This window comes from Parasteatoda tepidariorum, chromosome 6 (assembly GCF_982258835.1).
Source record: "Parasteatoda tepidariorum strain Cologne lab strain chromosome 6, Ptep-v5.0, whole genome shotgun sequence".
NCBI classification, from domain to species: domain Eukaryota; kingdom Metazoa; phylum Arthropoda; class Arachnida; order Araneae; family Theridiidae; genus Parasteatoda; species Parasteatoda tepidariorum.
The window spans coordinates 92,594,714-92,614,636 of NC_141760.1; the positions used below are offsets into that span (position 1 = coordinate 92,594,714).

General features: G+C 27.3%; 1 protein-coding gene across 1 annotated transcript; it reads right to left on the reverse strand.

Annotated features, from left to right (window-relative positions):
- Positions 1-669: 669 nt before the first annotated feature.
- LOC107449916 (glyoxalase domain-containing protein 4) lies at positions 670-19,915 on the reverse strand. Its single transcript, XM_087166178.1, has 10 exons — positions 19,546-19,915; positions 19,420-19,469; positions 15,339-15,459; positions 12,668-12,809; positions 10,793-10,843; positions 9,147-9,226; positions 8,274-8,360; positions 3,735-3,848; positions 2,581-2,667; positions 670-881 (listed from the first exon to the last, which is right to left on the reverse strand). Exons 1-10 carry the CDS (start codon positions 19,633-19,635, stop codon positions 816-818), a joined length of 888 nt encoding a protein of 295 aa, XP_087022304.1. The 5' UTR covers positions 19,636-19,915; the 3' UTR covers positions 670-815.
- Between the last annotated feature and the right edge of the window lie 8 nt (positions 19,916-19,923).

The following is a 19,923-nucleotide window of genomic DNA, read 5'->3' on the forward strand; positions in this document are numbered from 1 at the left end:
ACAGAATAAAGGGGGGGGGGAATAAAATTGTAATTTATTTTAATACATTAAACATCAATGGCTGCTATAGTAACTTAAGTAAATAAAAACTAGTCAGTTGGATTTATCATCTAACTCGTAAAGATAATGTTAATTTCAGCTATCTCCCACAATAATTTGAAATGTTTTGAATAAAACCTTCAAAATTAAAATTACTGAAGTTTGTTGCCTAAATAATTTTGAATTTAAATGCATATAAATTTAATTTGATCTACAAAATAGAGCTTAAACTCAATGAGATATTACAAATAGAAAAGAAAATGTAGTTTTAGCTTTTAAAGTTGAAATCAATGTTTATTCAAAATTTAAATGTGTTTGTTGTTCAACTACGCTTAATACAACTATAACAGACAGTTCAAACTTATCAAGTTTTATATAAAATTAAAGCATGAGTCAAATAAATGCATGCGTTAAAGCGTAAATGCGTTAAAGCATGAGTCAAATAAATGCATGCGTTAAAGCGTAAATGCGTTAAAGCATGAGTCAAATAAATTTTAATTTATCTAGTTGATTTATTTATAGGCACTCATCACATTGGTTTGATCACTGGTTGATAAAAAAGTTTGAAAGCTATTTTACCTATTGAAATTGCATAAATGAATGATGTCAAATGAATGTTTCAAAACAAGATTATAAAAATACATGGAATTTATTTCATTTTATTTACATAAAAAAAAATTCTTATTAGCAAATTATTCATTTAAGAGTAAACCAATTAGACAAAATTAAAAACTATATATAAATTATTGTTGCACATTAGGTTGATTTTGCAGGAATCACAGCTCTACTTTCGAAATGCCTTTTTTTGCAAACCACTCATCACTTTTGTCAGTTTCAAGTGCCTGCAAAACAATAGGTAAATAAATATACTGCAACATCACACAAGACTAGTTTTGAAAAGATTAAACATTTACGAATGCTAGTCAATTTAAAATTGGGAATGTGATTGCCTTTTTGGAGAAAATTAGAAACTTTTGAAACGTAGGTAAATAAAATTTAAAAGTCATCTTCAGACATTTTTTATATTCTTTACTTATTTGCGATGTATGTGTTGTACATAAAAAATAATAATCAAAAGTGAGAGAACAAACTAAGTTATAAGTTGAAAAAGATTGAGTTTTAGAAATATATCATCTTGTCTCCTTCAACCGTTCCAAGTACAGTAGGGAACCGATTATCCGGAACGATCGGGACCATCGCTATTCTGGATAACTGAGTTTTCCGGTTTTCTGAATCTCTACAAAAAGCAGTTTTTTTTATTGTTAAACCCAACTAAAAAAAAAATATTCGGAAATAATCTTAAAAAGAAGAAAAAACAATGAAGTAATACACTAATGATTATTTCCAAAATGTTGGTAAGGTAAACATCTTTCAAGAAAGAGAGAAAAATCCTAAAATCTTATGAGGAAAAAAACATTAAAAAAAAAAAAATGGCGGGAAAATTTATCGAATTTCGTTCAGGTTTTTTGGTTTTCTGATTTCCGGATAACGGGTTCTGTACTGTATTAAGCAAATAAATGTGGACAAACTAAGTAGACTATTTAAAAATGTTGTATTTAAAAAACAATAATCAAAAGTAAGAGAACAATCAAAGTTATAATTTGAAAATGATCAAATTTTAGAAAAAGACTATCTTCTCTCCTTCAACCTTTCAATAATAAATAAATTTGGACAAACTAAATAGACTATTTAAAAATGTTGTATTTAAAAAATAATAATCAAAAGAAAGATAACAAACAAAGTTATAAATTGAAAAAGATTAAGTTTTAGAAAAATACCATCCTGTCACCTTCAACCTTTCAAGTATTAAACAAATAAATTTGGACAAACTAAGTAGACTAAAAGGTAAAACGAAAACTGGATAAAAAATGGGAATTAAAATAGACTCAAAAATGTACATATTATTAAAATAAACAAATTATTTTTACCTCATACTTAGTATGGAAAAAATGCCAGTAGTTCCTTTTTAGATACCCTCTATTTGTTAAGCAACAAGTATAAGTTAAATTCAAGGAAAAATATGTTGTTCTTCCAGTAGCATTAAAAAAAAAATTTATTTTTATTTTACAAAACTTTTTACACTGAAAGTTTAAGTTTAAAAATAATAACAAAAGTTTGAGATTAAGAAATTAGTATATGTGAAATGCTTATTTTTAAAAACTATACATTTGAATATTTAGTACATTTGATTACATTCTATACAGCTTGAAGTCTCTCAAAAATAACTGAATTTATAATATTTAGTTAAGATTTGATAACTTGAACTATTTTAAAATAACATTTAACATTAAAATCTGAATCAATATGTGAAAATTTTTACACATTACAATCTAAAAAATTTCTCTTAATTATCGATAATTTTTCTTAAAAACTTTAGATAAATGTTTAAAAAAAATTATAATGTCATATTTTTTTACAAATTTTAAATATACAATAAAAATCTCAGAAGTGAATAAATAAAGTACATAAAAAGTTCGCTATTTTCCTCAAATCTAATCAGACATTAATATAAAAAGTAATGGCATGAAATGTTTTACTCACTTCATTAAGTAAATTCTCTCCTTGGGGGTCAACCTGAGACAACTCTCGGAAAGCCTCATCACCCACAAAACATATTTCATGTCCATCCTTAAAAACAAATAAATTAGTAGTTAATTTTATTTAGTAAAAAAATATTATTACTAAAATAAAATAAATCCTCTCCTATTAACAGCTTTTATGCTTTGTTCCATATAAATGATCTAGATTTCGTAGTTTTAATATATAGTTTAAATTTACACCAAAGCATTAAATGCAAGCATTTAAAAAAACAATTAACAGTTAAATAAGCTGTTCTTTTCCATTTTATATTAATGTATTCAGATTGTGATAAATGTTTACAGAGACAATAAACAAAATGTTAAAATTTTATGCCATTTTGGGATTAGACTATTATTTGTTTTATTTTAATAAATTAGACGTGCATATTTTAATAAGTAGATATATATTTTAATAAGTCGATCAAGAAATAAAATACTTATGGCAAACAATATTATTTTATTAAAATTTGTAGTTTAATTTAAACATACTCATCTGCCTTTTTTCTTAAGAGGTAAAAAAGATAGAAAAATTTTCGAACAATACTTTATTTTAGAGTAATTAAATAACTATAAACTGAGTAGTATTTTAAATTAGCAAAAGTCATTAGGGTATTTGAGGGTTCTGGGAGCAGTAATTATCTAAAAAAGGTAAACTACTTCATGTGAGAAAAAATAGGATTAAATAAATTTACTAAGAAAAAGTTTTAATTCGAAATTGAACAACTAAACATTATTTTCAACGATAATTAGTGTATCTGGTTTATTACATAATATATATATTTGATAGTTGATAAACTTTTCATTTCTTTTGTTTTTACAAAATGCATTGAAACTTCATGTAACATAAAATAAATTTTAAACAAGAAATTGCAAACAAGATCAGATGAAATTGCAACAGGAAACTAACCACTCAACACTTTTTATGGTATACAGAAGGGAAAAAAACCAAAGGTTATTCTGTTTCAAGATGACATTTTTTCCCCCAAAGAGGCTGCATAGCAAAGGTTGAAAGGACATAAAAAATTGTAAATTAAAAATTCTTTAAAAAAAATCAAATTTGTTACAAGAGTGTTTGTAAAAGAAAAAAAAACACATTTTGAATCATGAATTGCTTACAGGGTCAGCTAAAATCACAACAGAAACTGTAGCTTTTCCAGGAGTATCCAAGCTTACTAAAGGAGTTATAATTTTATGTCCTGCCTTTTGTATTGTTTCTTGTATTTTAGACAACTGAAAAAGGAAGAAAAAAATTGTAATAACAATCTAGTTTTCAATTTTTTCTAAAGATTATGATATAAAATACAAAAAAATTAATAGGTTACTCAACGAATATAAACACACATAAGCAAATAAATACAAAAAAAAGAGCAAATTATTTTGAGTTTTTCAAAAAGTTCCAAAATACTAATTATTTATATATTTCTCTTTTCTCTTATGTGGCTCCTATCTATTGGCATTACTATAGTTATTAGTCATTTTGATAGGTATAAATTAAATAGTGTTAAAAAATTAGTTAAATGTTAAGTATTTATTTAGTATTTTGTTGGATTGTCTTAATTAATGTTTCAAGTAATGCTGATTATTTAATTACATGCTACGTACAGTGAAACCTCTCAGGTAGTATAATGGTTGTTAATGGAGGTCGGTCGTTCTTAGAGGTTACCTCCATTGACTTCAAAATGTTATCAAAGTTACACGATTTTAATTTTAGTCAGTGTCATTTTCTAGGTGTGCAAATGCCGCAAGTGGAAAAACTGGATCACTGTAGCTAATGATAGAGCTATCTGAAATAATTAAACAATTTTGTTTTTTGTTTAAACTACTATTCATTTTATACAGTCGAACCCCGCTATAGTGAACCTGGGATATAGTGAACACTCGGATGTTGTGAACTTTTTTAGCGGTCCCGTCCATATTCCTATTTAAATAATGTTATTTTTAATGCTTGTAGTGAACAGCTTAGAACTTGGAAACTCGGTTATACTGGACTCAAATTTCATTTCTTTAAATATCTTTTTCAGTCCTCCATCTTTAAACTTGTAGGTGTTGGGACTGAAAATAAATGCATTCCTATAAAATGTGTCATATTACTCTCCTTTATGCTTATCACTTTTAACTATACTGTAATAAATGTCAAACAGATCATTTATCTTATACTCCCCCCTCCCTGACAAGCCTCGCTTAATCTCTTTTCCCCAAGCTTGCTCTACAACTAGTTAACTTGGCCACCTGCTGAATTTTTGGAATTTTCTTATCTGTTCAAACCATATTCTTTACAAATTACCCCTTGACAATCAAGAAGGGGAACAATTTAACTCATTCTACAGATGCTCTCTTCATATTCTTACATTATCTATTTGAGACAAGATTTTTATTTCAAAAGCAGTGAAAATGGCAAATTCTCTAAAGAGAAAGGCGTTTTCAATAGAGGACTAAGTTAAAATTGTAAAGCGTATTGATGATGGAACCAATCAATCGACACTGTGTAAGGAATTTTCCTTGTCAAAATCTACAGTTTCAAACATTTGGAAAAATCGAAGTGCAATTCTTGCGGCATACGACAAAAACATGGTTTCATCGAAAAAACTGTGTGGAGCTGAAAGAGAAAACGTAGAAGATGCTTTGTTAAGATGGTTCGAAATCTTGTTCAAAATGTAAAAATCTTGCATTCTTTGCACATTGTAGATAAGAAAATTGATGAACTCAATTTAAAATCAAATTGTGTTCAATCAAAAATCACAAATTTTTTTCATAAAAAGTGAAAATAAAACTAATATTTAGCAACGTAATTACTTTTCCCATCAATTTTTGCTTTATTATCTGTTAATTAGTTAATAATTTTTTAAATAACTTATGCAAAATTGCAAAGCCAATTTTCAATCATTCAACTGTCTTATGCAAAAAGTATTCTTCAAAAAATTTGGATATAGTGAACCATCAGTTATAGTGGACACATTACTGAGTCCGCAGACGGTTCACTATAGCGGGGTTCGATTGTATCATAAAAAATAGTTAGTTGAGAAGAGGTTTCTTTGTTTGAGATGCTTAGTTTTTTTTCTAATTTAACCTTCAACTCCAAAAATAATTCATTGATAATAAATAATTCATCATCTTTAGTCCACTCTGACTGCAACAAGAGGTTGCAGGTCTCTTTTAGAGATCATCGAAAAGAGCTTTCTAAATAAGCTCACACAGATATTTTAAATACATTTTATTCTACTTATTTGTTTTGCTAAATTTTTTTTTGTTGCGATTTTTTCGTGTTTCCTTATTTGACCTTTTCCGCATTTGGTGAAGAGGTTTGCCTGGTCTATGAAAAAAATTCCATGTGTCCCAAAAGTGGTCGTAAATAGAGGCCACTACATAGAGATGGTCCTTCCTGGAGGTTTCACTATATTTATTAATTTGGAATAATTTTGTAAATATAGTTTTATTAGTTACGAAATTATTATTCAGATTTATTATAGATCCTTATTTAAATAACTAGAATTTTTAAACATAAACGGTGCTATAGTGCCACATACTGTAAAACCAATTATTAGTAACAGAGTTTGCTTTTTTCAATCAATAGAATATATACATAAATATGATATAAGCATGTGACATATGATATATAATTGTGGGCCTAACTCAAAAATCCTGAAAATTTCTTGAGTAAAATCATTCAACGAATTGATATTTTTATAAATTTAAATCATTGAAATGTTCAAAACAAGATATTCTAAGTGAATTATATGCAGCATAATTTAAATGAATAATTATGTGCAAGTTTACTTTTATCTCTAATCACATTTATTATTCTACCAGAAAAAATATTCACAAATGAGATGCCAAGTATAAATTCTGGTTCTATTATTTTTAAATAAAATATAGAAGAATTTTTATATATAAATGTGATTGATGATTTCTTAAAACTTCTGGACTTTGGATTTCCGGAAACTTTCAGATCGCAGTTAGCAAAATATCTGGAAATCCGGATTTTTTCCGGAGCACAATCACCCCTGCATAAGATATTCAATTTATGGCTCGAGAGGTATATGAGGAAGTAGTTCAGCACATAATGGAACACTGGGAAGAGATTTCTATATTATTCACATGTTTAACAATGAGAAGATATCTACTGCAATACAATATTTTTTTTGGTTCAATAGTGACCCTAAATTCTTTTTATAGCTTTTAATTGTATGTGAATCTGAGGATTCTAAAGATATAACTGCTTGGATTGCTGATATAGAGTCAACTAGCACGACAACATTTTCAAATAACTTGCAGACTCTAACTTAAGCGATGAGAAAGAAAAAGTAAAATTTGACAAATTGAAAAGAAACACCACTTTTTGCAGACACAACTCATGAAGATTAAGGTTAGAGAACTAAGAAAGAAAAATCTATAAAAAAGAAATTAGAGTCTAGAATAAACAAACTACTAATTTCTTGACTGTCCACTATGAGGGTACAAATAACATTAGTTAATAAGATGTTCAGTTGGAACCAGTGAAAAAAATGCACTGCAATTGAGTGTTCATTATATTTGGTTTGATTTGTTCATTTACGTCACACTAGAGCTGCACAATGGGCTATTGGCGACGGTCTGTGAAACATCCCTGAGAATGATCCGAAGACATGCCATCACAATTTTGATCCTCTGCAGAGGGGATGGCACCCCCGCTTCGGTAGCCCGATGACCTCATTATATTTGGAGTTCAATTGTAGTAGAAATATCATAATTATGACAGAAAATTTTATTCAGAGACAGTGATAGAAGATAGTTTTATTAGATGTAATTATACATTTGTGTAGTGATTTAATAGTAGTGTATATTTTTACAAAAAGGCAAAAATTTATGTGCCCTAGAAAATTTTTTCTTTTTTCAAATATTAAAAAATGCTATAAGTTAAATATTAAAGTTAGATAAAATCAATGAAGATTATTGTTTAATTCTGAAGTGGTTTAACATGCGTTATTCCTTATTTATAAAAATATATTTCGTAAATATGAATATAAAAGTCAATTCGTAAAATGGAATTTAAAGTATTTTTTTGCAAACAATTAAAAAATCTCTGAAAATTACAAAACATATTTTGTAAAATTTTAGATTTTGTGCAAATCAAGCAAACTTGTGTTACCTCATAAACAACTAAAAATAAAATAAAAAACAATTTCGCCGTGAAATTATATAAAAAAAAATTTAATGAACAAAACTTTAAAAGAATTATTGGCAAATTATGAAGTAATGAACATTAGTGAGATAAATAAATTTTATATACACTACAAATTGAAAAAGCATATATTGTTTAATATACAAATTCATTTATATATCTTAAATATTTAAATTGAACAACAAGATGTATTATCTCTAACACATATTAATAGAGCAAACAGATAATGAAACTCACACCCACCAACTCATTCATTATTATTATTTGTAAAATATACATTTTAGAAAAATATTAAGATAAAATTTGTGGCTACCTTTAATAACAGGAAACAAAATTAAACATATAGAATGGAACACTAAAACACAAATTCTACTAAAAAAACAGAAGAAAAAAATCAACACACATTATAGTTATTAAAACTCATTAAATACATTAAAAAAATAATTTTAAATTGCACTTAAAGTTGAAAATTAAATAGAAGATACATTTAATAATACCTCATTAGTTGGACAAGCGAAAGCAATTCTACCAAAAGCTTGTTCATGGCAGACAGGTTCATTTATTTCTACAAGTTCAAGTTTGCACTGTAATGAAACTATATGTTATTATACAAATATCAAAATTTTTTTGAATTTGTCATATTTTCATGAAACTGTTATATTTAACCACAGTCAAATATATACCACAATCAAATTTTTAAAAGATTGTAGTACTTCTGATTGTAAACAATAAACACATTTTATTGTATGTAAAAAATATTCCAAGCTTGCTTTCTTTAAAAATAGTTGAAATTTTTTTAATTGCTGGTAAATAGCAATTTTTTAACATCCCACAAGGGATGAACTTTGCCTACAAATCATAATTCAATAATTTTTACCACAACAAAAATTATTATTTTAAAAATTGCAATTAGCAAAAATATCGCATTAATGAAAATCTGCACAAACTTTTCATTCAAATAGTGGTTTTCAAAACAAATTAGCATAAGCTTAGGGGAAAATCATAGTAGCTGGTACTAATTGGATTAAATAATACATTTGAGACTACTAACTCAAAACAATTTAAATAATTTAAAATAAATTATTCATCACAGTAAGACTAACTGGTAAATTTTATAAAAAAATTTCGCTTTAACCTTTTTTTATATTAGGACACCTAATTTTTTTTTTTTTTTTTTGTCCTAAAAAGTAATAAAACTATCATGGAAATTTAAAATTCATTCTAAATTGTAGCTTATTCACTCATGTTCAATTTGGAAATTATTTTATAGTTTTAAAAATATCAGTCTTTTAATATACAAGTTGAAAGCCTGTATTATTATTTTTTAGAAATATAAACCAAGAGTTTAAAAATAAAAGAATAAAAAATACTTGTTCAGAAGAATAGCCCATTAATACTGTCTTATCTTCCCGGTTGAAAATTTTCATGCCTAGCAATCCATTCCAATATTCTATTTGAAAAAATAAATAAAACCAAATGAAAATAAGGAAAGAATGAATAGTATATTTAGAAGAACAAAAAGTCAATTGACGATAACTCACATCTGAGGGGACCAAAGAAAAAATATAAATTATTGAAAGTTCAACTTACAGCCGATTTGCATTTTCTTGTTTTTTAGCATATAATAAATTTGGATATTATGAATATTGCACAGATTATTTGCTTTAAAAAATTTGTAAACTGCAGAATAAAGAAATTTTAAGAAAAATCAACAAGATTATAAAATTTACAACTTTACTGTCAATTGAATTTCACATCTTTGTTAAGTAATTCGACAATTTTCGTTAAATTAGGCATTTTTGAAACTTTGTAAGCAACAACAATAAAATATCCTTTTGTCTCTGTAAACAATAAAATATAAATTTTTTGTAGGTGCAAAAATACAGAAACATAAATGTTTCTTCTACACTCTATGAATCTTTACAGAACTTGATAACTCAAATCTGAATGATAACTCAAATCTTGAATGATAACTCAAATCTGAGGGGAAAGAAAAACTATAACTTATTGAAAGTTCAACTTAGCTTTAGTTTGCATTTTTTTGTCTTTTATTATATAATAAATTTGGATTATAATTCATGAATAGAGCATTTAGTAGAAAAAATTTTGTTAACTACAAAATAAAGAAAGTAAAGAACAAAAAAAAAAGATTTTAAAATTTACAACCTTACTTTTAATTGAATTTCCTATTTTTGAAAAGTAATCCGATATTCTTCATTGAATTAAGTCTTTTGAGTTTCAAAAACAACAACAAATTGTCGCTTTTGAATCTGATAGCACTAACATTTTAAGAGCTGTATAACATGCACTAACTTAATAAACATTAATTTCAAACAATGTCAATATCTTTGCTTTTACGTCTTCTTGTTTTGAAATTCTTTTGCTCTATAATCTTCCTTTTCAGATAATTTCCAAGTGCCGTAACTTTCTTTAATAGTTTTGACTCTTCCCAATCATCACATACCAAAACATTATTGTTCCCAGTAACCACTCCCTAATAAAACAATTTTTAATTATTTATTAAATTATAAGTTCTTTTGTTTTTTATGAACAGATATTATTTACCTCTTCATACATCTTGTATGTCTACTTCTCCATAAATGGATTTTTAGTCAATATCTTTTCAAGCATAATAAACCTTTTTTTTTTAGAATCTCAAACGATTTATTAAAAAAACTTTAACAAAATTTTAGGAATTGGAATACAAAAAAAAGGATTTTAAATTTTCAGCAGTTGTGAAAAATGTTTTTTGGCAATTAAATATATTTTGAGAAATTGAAGCTGACATAGAAATATACTTAGCAAAAAAAGGTGTCTGTTTGTACAAAAAATATTGCAAATACACAGGGAATTCAAACTATTTTATGATATTGAAAAATTTTGTTATCAAAGTTCGTATTATTAAAGTTTGGCTCTGCAAGATTAATTTAAATATACTAAAAACATTAATAATTTTTCTTTTAATGAGAAAAAAATTAGTAACTAATAAAGGCACAATTTATGTTTATCTACTTACCAACAGAACATTTAAGATTAGAACACGATAAAGTAACCTTTTGGACAGGGTCTGAAACAAAATAAAAATCAACTGCAATAAATATTTAAACCAACAAAAATGTTAAAATAAAAAGAGAATTATGATAATAATAAGTAGACATTTTCAACAATTTATTAAATAACTAATCAAAATCACTAATCAAAACAACTACAGGTGACACTACTTGCCATTTATAGTTTAAGCAATGTTAAAATATGGTGCCTTTTATGTTTTCAAAAAGTTTACAGAATTATTTTGCATGTTAAAAAAACTAGGACTGCTCAAAAAACAAGAACTAGTTTTTAATCATTCTATAATCAGTTTTTCTAATTTCTTTGACTGAAGTAATAACGCAAATAATTTTCAATTTCTTTCATTAAAATTAGATCCACCTCTGACAAATTGGATCCCTTGGATTTCTTAGCACTAACCCTCAGTGCAGCTATCTACATAAAAATAATACGATATTACGTACTCAAAATGCTACTTTTGTTAATGTCAGACATATCTATATAAAACTATGTCTAACAAATGCAAAAAACACAAAAAATAAAATAACAAAAGAAAAATCTTGGGGAGCAATGAATTAAGATTGAAAAACCCATACTTATTTAAGATGATTCAATCCCTGTAAAATGTGGGGGGGGGGGGGAACAGATTACTTGGATTAATTTTTTATCTAATGATCGGATCTTCACTTTCTAGAATTCAATGTTAATGGTTAGAGGGGTGACATCAAATATGCTAATTAATTAGCGCAGACAATATTTTAAGGTAACCTACTAAATCAGATAATAAACACAGACGAGTAGTAGTGAAATAGCGTGTTATAAGTAGAGAAATTACTGTAGTTGCTACTTCTTTTCATAGTTTGTAGTGTAAATCACAACAAAAGTAGTGTAGTAATCAGTGCGTTGCAGTTAAGCAGTAGTTTGCAGCGATTCTTTGCAATTATTTTTAACGTAAATTAAGTAAAGAAACATGGTTCAAACACAACTAATTTTTCTAACCTGCTTGGTGCAAATCTTAAGCCAATAGATTTGATGCGACAGTCTCTATGACCGAATGTTAACAAGAATTATGACTTACGGTCAAGAGCAGCAACTTTTTCCCTTTTTTTTCATAAAGGTTGGCAGCAGTTGTTTCATTGTTTTTTGGAAATCTTGCTGTCAAAATCATATGCGTAATTAAATATCTGAATAATTGTTTTTGTTTTCATAAATCTGGAACAGGACAGCAAATTTAAAGGTCTATGATTGTGTCCAAACTGACCTGGTATAATACTTATTTCAGTTTAATCGAAAAGTATAGAAATAATTTAGTCGTATGTAAACCTTGCTGCTAAACAAAAAGTTATTGGCTTCAAAATTATTTGCCACTAATTTGAATTGCCATACCTTTAAATGTGAATGTTTTCTCGTGAAGACTTAAAGAATTTGTACATGTTATTCATTTGAAGGAAACATATTTTAATCAGTAATTTTTGAAGTACTTTATTCCATTAAGTAAATAAAAGAGCATTAAACACTTAACAAAATCACAAATATTTAAAAATTTCCTTGCATTTTTAAAATGAAATCTTCTGCTGAGAAAGGTATAAAAAGTTGGAGGTTAAAAAAATCAATTCACAAGAAAAATTTTTTGAATAACCTATACAAAAAATCAACAGCAGGGAACAAGAAAACACGCGCTAGACAAATAGGGAGAGAGTAGACCTGATCAATAACCCGAAAGTTTTGCACAAGGAGAGAGTACAATACCCCCTGCTGTAGAAACCACCATCCATTAAATCAGTAAAAAGCATTTCTCACCTGAGAAAAATTGGTATTTTAATAGCAAGTGCTAAATAAATACCTGATTTAGAAGAAGGTTTGTTATCAACAAAAAATTTATAGCCTCCAGGTGCTTCAACATAGTTTAACTCATTTCCTTGACTTATTTTCCAGCTTAGATTCTTGGCATTGGCCAATATATCTTTTGAATTTATTGTTATTCCCTAAAAGAAAAAAAAAAATACTTTTAAATTACAACATGCCAGTCAAAAGTGTTTTACTTTTTTACTTTGTTACCTTTTTACTTTACAGTGTTTTACTTTTTAATGTATAATAAATTTGGATATAATAATCATAAACCACAGAACAAAAACAGTTTAAAAAACATAAACAAAATTATACAATTCACAACTTTTTTTTAAATCGAATTTCACATTTTGATAAAGTAATTAGACTTTTCGTTGAATTAAGCACTTTTGAGTCCCTGTAAACAACAACAAATCATCATTTTTTTTTAATGTGCAAAAATATAAAAGCATCTATATTATCTCTGTTCTTTAAGTCTTTGGGGAACTTTTGAAGCCCAGCTTCTGATACATTTGGAACTATCACTTTCATCAATTTTTTCTGTGATTGATTGTATAAATTCTTCATCTGGAATTTCACTACAAAAAGCAATATTTTCAAAGTTTGAAAAATCTACTATTTCACATTCTGCCTCATTAAGTTCATTTAGTGTCACAGGCAAGGATCTCGCTCATTGTTGATTTTTTTAAAGAATCCATACTTACAGAAATTTTTTTTTCCACTGTCATCTCACTAGTATTATTACTTCAAGCACTGGAAATCAACTTCATGACTACAAACACATCAATTTAAACTGGGACTCAGTTTTCAATAACGTTTATTTTCCGGACTAATCATTCATAATAAAACAGTTTAAGATGCCTTTATAAGACTGTTAAGACAGACTTTATGATACCTTGATCCATAGACTGTAATCTCGCTGATGTCATTGTTGGCAGAAATTGCAAATTTATAGTTTTCAAATCATGTAGATAACTATGCACAGTACATTTATCCACAAAAATTATTACTTTTTGTTTTTTAACATGAAATAAACTAATTTCCTCATAAAATCTTTAAAAAAAAATTGTTGCCATCAAAGTTTTTTGTTACATTCAGACTACAAAGGAAAAGCTTTCACATTTTAATAATGGCGATTTCGATTCTTACCAATGACAAGAATTGAATCTGACTAAGACTATTTTCTCATTTTAATTCTGCAGCGATTTTCATCTTTGAACAGCATTGCCTTATTAGGAAGACATTTGAAAAAGAAGAAAAAAACATTTCATCAATATTAAAAACATCATGTCCACGGCAAAATTCAATTAAATTTTGGGTTCGACATGTTTGACACCTAGGCAAATGATTTTGGGCTGCAAATGATAACTGTAAAGGAATGAATATCTCAAGAGAAAAGGACTTTTCAAACAATATAACAAGAAACTAGTTTCAATGAGTTTAAATGTTGTTTTCAGATGTTAAGAAAAATATATTTAATAAATTAAGCAAGGCACTGCACCTAAACAGACAATGCTTATAAAAAAAAAACATTCAGAGACTTAGCAGGTGTTGATTAAGGCATGCTGAGTCAAGTGTGAGGAGCTGGAAAATATTTCACTTCGTCGGTAGTCTGAAAAGGTATTCTTTTAGCTTTAAAGAACAATACACTTTAAAAGAATGAATTATAAGAAACGATGTTCTCCCGAAGTGTTTTTTTTTCAGGGCGGCTCGCCCTGCTTGCCCTTTTATCCCAATAAGAGCATCCTCTTTGCCTTTTTTGTAAAATAAGCCGCCATCCCTTAAAAAACATAGCCCTTTTATTCATATCCTATATTGAAAAAAAATTTATTCTCAGTTTAAATTACACACTGGTAAAATTATCTGTGTTAATAGGTTTAATTCTGATTGTTAGGCTTACTCTCATATGGTTAAATTTTTGTAAGTATTTTTTTTTTTTTAGGGGGATATTAATAAATTTTTAAGTGATTTTAAATTTTAAAACTATTTTTTTAAATAAATATTTAAAAAAAAACTTTAAATGCTTATTTTCTTAATATTTTCAGTTAAAATTGTAGTTATTTATCAATTAATCATTTTTTGTCAGTTTTTTCGCAAAAAAAATAAAATGATAAAATATGCAGAGATTGCTTTTTAATATGCCTTTAATTATTTTTATGAACTATACAAATTTTTCTTTTATTTTGAAAATAAGAGAGAATTACTTTTTTTGAAATATACCCATAAAATATTATATTATATTATAAGAGGGGAATTTAAAAATTGTTGATGATAAAATTTAATTATTACATGATATTGCACAGTTTGATTAATTTTTAGTGTTAAGTGAGCGTCTTTTCAAAACGCTAAGTGCCGTTTTACCCTAGGGAGAAATCTGTAAGAAGTAAATGTCGAGTAATTGAGAAAAATTAACATCGAATAAAAATTAAAGAGGTTGGAATGCAAAAACTTTGATTTAAAGGAATGTTATTGTACTTCGGATTATCCCGAATTGACTGCAAATCAACTATCCAGCAAAGCTGGGTAAAATTGAAGCTAAAATTTCCCATCTCCACTCTGTTTTTTATTGAATTACTAAAAGGGAAAAAAGCGTAAGTTACCAACATAATTTATAACAATAAAAAATATTTATGTCTGAAGTGAAAAATATTATATCCAAAACTTACACAGAAATCATTTCCTAGCTTATATGATTTGACTCCATAATTGTAAGTTAGTTCTATAACAAAATGATTAGCTTCAGGGCCATATCCAATCATAGTTTTGCTCCATTTTCCATCATATGGCCTATAAACAAAACAAAAATATAAAAAAGTACCCATAAAATTTTGATATTTCCAAATTGGTACCTCTTCCGACAACTGAAATAGACCTGTTTTTTAACTTAAAGTGAATTAATGTTAAATCTATATAACTTTGCCCAGAAATGGATAAGAGACTCATCTTTTAAATTAACCCTCTTTAGTGATACCTTTTTTTTTTTTTTTGCAAATTACTTCTTTGAAGTTTTCAAAACTTAGTGATTATTTTGACATAGGTAGGACTGGATTATTTTGACATAGGAAGTCGCTGTATCGGCAGGCCGATACAGCGACTTTCGTTCCAGGCGATGCATCAGAAATCTGATTTAAGTCGTCGAATAAAGAAGACGAACGATATAGCGATATACAATATAGCGATACAAGACACGCAAGGACGCTCCAATGCCAACTCGCGCTGGGGAAGACGATGTTCGTATTGTTATATTGAAACGGCCTTGATTGATGAGTGGTAGAATCAGAATCAGTTTTGAGAACATATATCGTGATCTGGCATGTTCGCTTCCGCACCGATTAGTTTTTTTCCTTCTTTGTCGCGACTTGATATCGTTTCTTGTAGATTATTTTAAATGGGACTGACTTTTTGTGATCGCCGTCGTTACCTTGTTCTGAACGTAATCTATTATTGAAAAGAATATATAAAGAAGTGTTTCTTAATTAATTAGGTAAATTTTTTTTTTAAAAAAACTTTCTCTTTTATTTTTAAATGTGAAAATTAATTTTGATATTATATGTTTAAGTATTATTTTACATGATTGAATTTATTACAAACGGAAATCATTTAGCACTTTGTTTTATTGAAGAGTATAATCGTTTTTTAATTTTCTTTCAATATTGTCAGTTGAATATATTAATGAATATCATAATTCTTTTGTTTTTATTTTTAAGAGATTAAACCTTACTTTGTTTTTTTCGTTCAGAATTCGGTAATTATTCAATTTAACTTTATTATTTACGTGAAGTAATAATGATAAAAAATAGTGTTTCTTTAGAAGTTTTTTTTTTGTTTTGTTTAATATTTAGCACTTTGTTTTAAGCATACAAATATATTTTAATTTTCTTTCTATATTGTTAGGTAAATATATTGATAAATTTCAATTTTATTTCTTTTCTTATTACTTATTTTTAAACTAAGAAATCTTTCGTTATTTGCGCGATCATTTTTAGAAAATATAACATTAATATCTTTCTTAATTAAAACATATACATCAAATTCATAAATTGATTTAAATCAATCTGAGTATGAAGTTTTGATAGAAATCTGACTTTCTGCGCCTTATAAGTAAATGAATTTCAAAAATGCTATATCGCAATACATCGCGATGCAAAACTGACGATGCATCACGATATAAAATTTCTTATATCGCCCAGTCCTAGACATAGGTAACAATACAGACATCTTCCACACAAAATAATGGTCTAGAATAATTGTAGTCAAATCAGATGCCTGGATATTACAAATAAACTGCAACTAAATATACTTTCGTTTCAGTCAAAATGTCAATAATGTAAATGAAATGAGGACAGGCGATCGCCCGGAGCACTGGATTACAGTGGTGCCGAATGAAACCAAAATTTTATATTCCCAAAACTATTCATTTCCTTTTTTTTTAAATATATATTTCTGCCACAGTGGCTCTGGGAATTGAGCGCTCGCCTCCCAACGTGGTGACCCAGGCACAAATCCCACAGTTGGCTGGTCAATATGAATTCTGCTCCAGGCTCGCACCGAACACAATGCTGAAATAAATATCCTCAGTGGTGGACAGATCATGGGTTAAAATCCCATGTCATTGGACTAACTATGGGAAATTCTTGTGGCTTTCCTCCTCATGTAACACAAATAGGAGATAGCTCCATTAAAAAGTTCCCCACAAAAGTTAATCCACCAAAGCTTGATCTAGGAGTTTTCTTGTCTTCTGGATTGTGTTCATAATTACTAGGCTACAGATATGAACATTAAGAGTCGTAAACTCAGAATTTGGTTGGGTGTTTGATGTCGATTATAAAATAAACTGTTTGAAAAATACAGTTATGGGTGTTTCGTTTTTTTAATGATATATTCTTAGGTTAGCTTTTTTTACAGTTAAAATTCTGTATGTAAAAGTATTACTAATGATGGAAAGAAAAGTTTGCAAACCACTAGTATGACATTGAATAGAATGAGTTCCACATTTTCCAGGAAAGATATCTTCTCCAGAAATTTATGGCTGAAGAAACCATTCAAGAAACAAGGGTTGAGGAGAGGAAAGTAATAGCTCTAAGTTTCACGCCAATATTCTTAAAGGAGTCTCCAGTATTCGCAAAAGTCAGACATTTAAAATTCAATTTTTCAGGAACTATTCAGCCAATTTAGTTCAGATTATGAAAATGATGCAATTAAATTTTTTTCACTATTAAAAATTCATTTTTATGAGGAATTATCTTTGAATGAATTAATTCTATTATTTTGTGCAAAAAAAGAATTCTAATTTGCTTAAAACATTCTCAAAAGAATGCAAAAAGTAAAATTAACATTAAGGGGTCGAAACTTTCAATTGCTCTCCTGACTAAACTATCCCAGGTTGCTGTTTTCTTGGGTAAGAAATCATAATCCGTCGTAAAAAAATATTTTTATTCAGAGAAAATACGTTCTTGCATATGATTTTGAAACTTTTAATATCATCCCAACAGACTAATGAGTATATCTGAAGTCCGTTCCTCAAATCTTTGAAAGTTCCATTACGTGATAATCCGATAATTAGATCAAAAGTTAGTCAAGGTGCTTAGTTTTCCCCCTCTTTTTTTCTGAGCAAGGCACACATAAACTTGTGTCTCATGTGTATTTTTAATATGAAATATTTTTGTAGAAATTAATCCTATTTAATCTCAAAATGTAATTTGAATTTAAGTTTTTCATCCAAATATCTCACTTTCAATATACCCCCTCTACTTCTTTCTCTTAAGTTACAGTAAATAGATAAATTAAGTTTAAATACAGATGAATGAAGTTTAAATAGATCTCAATTTAGTTCATAATTCCAGGAATTTATCTAAGTTTTAAAATATTCACATAGATTTTTAAGATGAAAAGATTGTGTAAATGATACATAGTTGAATGTTTAATTCTTTAGAGTAATTTTGATTGTAATTACAAAAAAAAGCATAAAGAACTTTACCATGATGGAAACAATGTGTTGATTAAAATGTTGAGGTCACATTCAAATCTTTTCGATGCAGCAAGAAAAAAAATTAAAACTTATTTTTAAATTAAAACCTTATTTGATGGATAAAGATGTTTTTTTTTTTTTTTTTTTTTTTACATAATTGGTTTAAAAATAATTAAATTAGGCCATAAACCATTTATTCTATATCTTTTTTCTTTTTTTTTTACATTTATTGGTTTAAAAATAATTAAATTAGGCCATAAACCATCTACAATGCTGTATTAAAATAGAAATATTTAATAATTTATGCAATTAAACAAAAACATTTTAATCCTTATAGGAATTCAATATAAAACTTGATTATTCATGTTAATAATATTTTAAAATGTTACGATCAAAACAAGTAAAAAATTGAAGTGTGTGAAAAGTATTTCGAATAATCATCTTTCACAAACCTGCTCTATTTCTTCCCAGAAAATTTTAACATCCCCTAGAAGTTGGGACCCTGAGCTAAACTTTTGAAGCGAAGAAAGTTTTCAATCAGGTTATGCTAAATAACTATTTAAAATCTAAAAAATTTAACATAATTTCTCAACTTATCTTCAAGTAGTAAAACAATTAGTATGTCAAATCAGTATCATTGAAAAAACGTCATTTTGTTAACACCATTCGAGTAACTTTCAGTTGCTAAAATACAAATATCCTCTTTTTATTTAGAAAGATGTTCATTAACGAAAACTCAGTTCATAAAATGTTTTAATAAAAGTGTAAACATTAAATACCCATTGCAGGTTGCTTTACAGCCTTCCTCAAATTCTTCATGACGCAAAACCTAAAAAATGGAAAATTTTATTAAATTTAAATATACTGCATAAATTTTTTTTAAAAAATGTGTTAATAATTATTACTTTCATTCCGAGAACTTTCGTATAAAACTTAATAGTCTCTTTTCTGTCACCTATTTTAAAAACAAAATGTAAGGCCCTTGTAGAGTTCATTTTTATAGGTAAATTTAATTAATATCTTAATAAATTATCCTAACTAATTTAGTACGCGAGAGGTTCAGTACTTTAGGTTTATGTCGTTAAAAGAGCTTTTTTTTTTTTAGATTACTTATTATTTGACCTGATATCTGTTTTAAATATTGAAATTCAAGTTTTCTTTAAAAAATGAAATCCAAACTGGACGGTAGCGGCTCTGCGTTTACTGGTTTTGTTTATTTGTAGGCGTAGAATTGTAGAGTGCGACGAGCTTTGTTTATTGTTTTGGATCTGAAGTGTGATCTT